This window comes from Limulus polyphemus, unplaced genomic scaffold, assembly GCF_000517525.1.
Source record: "Limulus polyphemus unplaced genomic scaffold, Limulus_polyphemus-2.1.2 Scaffold10032, whole genome shotgun sequence".
NCBI classification, from domain to species: domain Eukaryota; kingdom Metazoa; phylum Arthropoda; class Merostomata; order Xiphosura; family Limulidae; genus Limulus; species Limulus polyphemus.
Genome location: NW_013675642.1, coordinates 8,104 through 10,488, shown reverse-complemented (window position 1 = coordinate 10,488; position 2,385 = coordinate 8,104). Strand labels below are relative to the sequence as shown.

The window sequence follows — 2,385 nt, the reverse complement described above, 5'->3', positions numbered from 1 at the left end:
AAAAACAGACGAAACAAAAAACCAGTCTATCTCAGGTGACACATCCAGATTGGTTAATCAATCTATCTCAGGTGATACATTCAGATGAGTTAATCAATCTATCTCAGGTGACACATCCAGGTTAATTAATCAATCAAACGCACGAACAATGCTGTCTCATGCATTATGTCAGTTACTTTAACACAGAGGAAAAGTTAGCTTAGATGTCAAGTGAGTTACTCTGACACAGAGGCAAAATTGACTTACACATCAGGTCAGGTGTTTTAACAAAGAGGCAAAGTTAGCTTACACATCAGATCAGGTACATTAACACAGAGGAAAAGTTGGCTTACACATCAGATCAAGTACATTAACACTGGGGCAAAGTTGGCTTACACATCAGATCAGTTACTCTAACAGCGGGGCAAAGTTAGCTTACACATGAGATCAGGTACATTAACACAGAGGCAAAGTTGGCTTACACATCAGACCAGTTACTCTAACACCGGGGCATAGTTGGCTTACACATCAGACCAGTTACTCTAACACCGGGGCAAAGTTGGCTTACACATCAGACCAGTTACTCTAACACCGGGGCAAAATTGGTTTACACATCAGACCAGTTACTTTAACACAGAGGAAAAGTTGGCTTACACATCAGACCAGTTACTCTAACACCGGGTCAAAGTTGGCTTACACATCAGATCAGGTACATTAACAAAGAGGCAAAGTTGGCTTACACATCAGATCAGGTACATTAACAAAGAGGCAAAGTTAGCTTACACATCAGATCAGGTACATTAACAAAGAGGCAAAGTTGGCTTACACATCAGATCAGGTACATTAACAAGAGGCAAAGTTGGCTTACACATCAGATCAGGTACATTAACAAAGGGGCATAGTTGGCTTACACATCAGATCAGGTACATTAACACAGAGGCAAAGTTGGCTTACACATCAGTCCAGTTACTCTAACACCGGGGCATAGTTGGCTTACACATCAAATCAGGTACATTAACACAGAGGCAATGTTAGCTTACACATCAGATCAGGTACATTAACACAGAGGCAAAGTTGGCTTACACATCAGATCAGGTACATTAACACAGAGACAAAGTTGGCTTACACATCAAGCACCTACTGTAAATAGGTATAAATCTATAACATCAAGCACCTACTGTAAATAGGTATAAATCTATAACATCAAGCACCTACTGTAAATAGGTATAAATCTATAACATCAAGCACCTACTGTAAATAGGTATAAATCTATAACATCAAGCACCTACTGTAAATAGGTATAAATCTATAAATTAAATAATCAGTACTACCACTCATTCTTTATTAACGAACTTTAACTGATGTATAACTGCGGCTGTGTCTCATATATTTGATTGTTTGTTTGTAATTAAGCGCAAAGCTACACAGGGCTATCTGTGCTCTGCCCACCACGGGTATCGAAACCTGGATTCTAGCGTTGTAAATCCTCAGACATACTGTGCCACTGGGGGGGGGGCATATATTTGAATGGTAAACTTGAGGTAAACTGTCATAGTTTATTAAAATTTCTTCAATAATGGACTTTAGGTAAGAAATACTTTATTTACGAACTCTAGGCTATATAAATTTCTCCCCTGTGGCACAGTGGTATGTCTGCGGACTTATACCGTTAGAAACCAAGTTTCGATACCCGTGGTGGGCAGAGCACAGATAGCCCTTTGTGTTATAACATATTCAAAATTCTTTATTAACGAACATTAATCTATTTAACTTGTAATAAAAGTTATTTTGTTAATGATCTTTAATGCAGGTAACCTCTGTTATAAGTTATCTGAGCTCTGTTATCCATGTTTTTTGTTTCGTCTGTTTTTCATGTGGACTCTCTGATCAACACTTAAACCCACGTTTTTTGTTTCGTCTGTTTTCACGTTGACTCTCTATTAAAGAACTTAAACCCACGTTTTTTGTTTCGTCTGTTTTTACGTTGATTCTTTATTAAAGAACTTAAACCCACGGATGTGTCACCTGAGATAGATTGATTAACTCATCTGAATGTATCACCTGAGATAGATTGATTAACTAATCTGAATGTGTCACCTGAGATAGATTGATTAACTAATCTGGATGTGTCACCTGAGATAGATTGATTAACTAATCTGGATGTGTCATCTGAGATATATTGATTAACTAACCTGGATGTGTCACCTGAGATAGATTGATTGACCAATCTGGATGTGTCACCTGAGATAGATTGATTAACTCATCTGACTGTATCACCTGAGATAGATTGATTAACCAATCGGGATGTGTCACCTGAGATAGATTGATTAACTCATCTGACTGTATCACCTGAGATAGATTGATTAACCAATCTGGATGTGTCACCTGAGATAGATTGATTAACTC

The 2,385-nt window shown here is 37.9% G+C and overlaps 1 protein-coding gene across 1 annotated transcript in view; it reads left to right on the top strand.

The window, feature by feature from the left end:
• Window positions 1-203: 203 nt before the first annotated feature.
• Window positions 204-2,385, top strand: part of LOC106476197 (tryptase delta-like) — a gene marked incomplete at its 3' end in the record, with an annotated part of 9,920 nt that continues 7,738 nt past the window's right edge. The window contains exon 1 of the mRNA XM_022380128.1: window positions 204-210. Within this exon, the coding sequence (XP_022235836.1) occupies window positions 204-210 (7 nt within the window). The remainder of the gene's footprint in view (window positions 211-2,385) is intronic.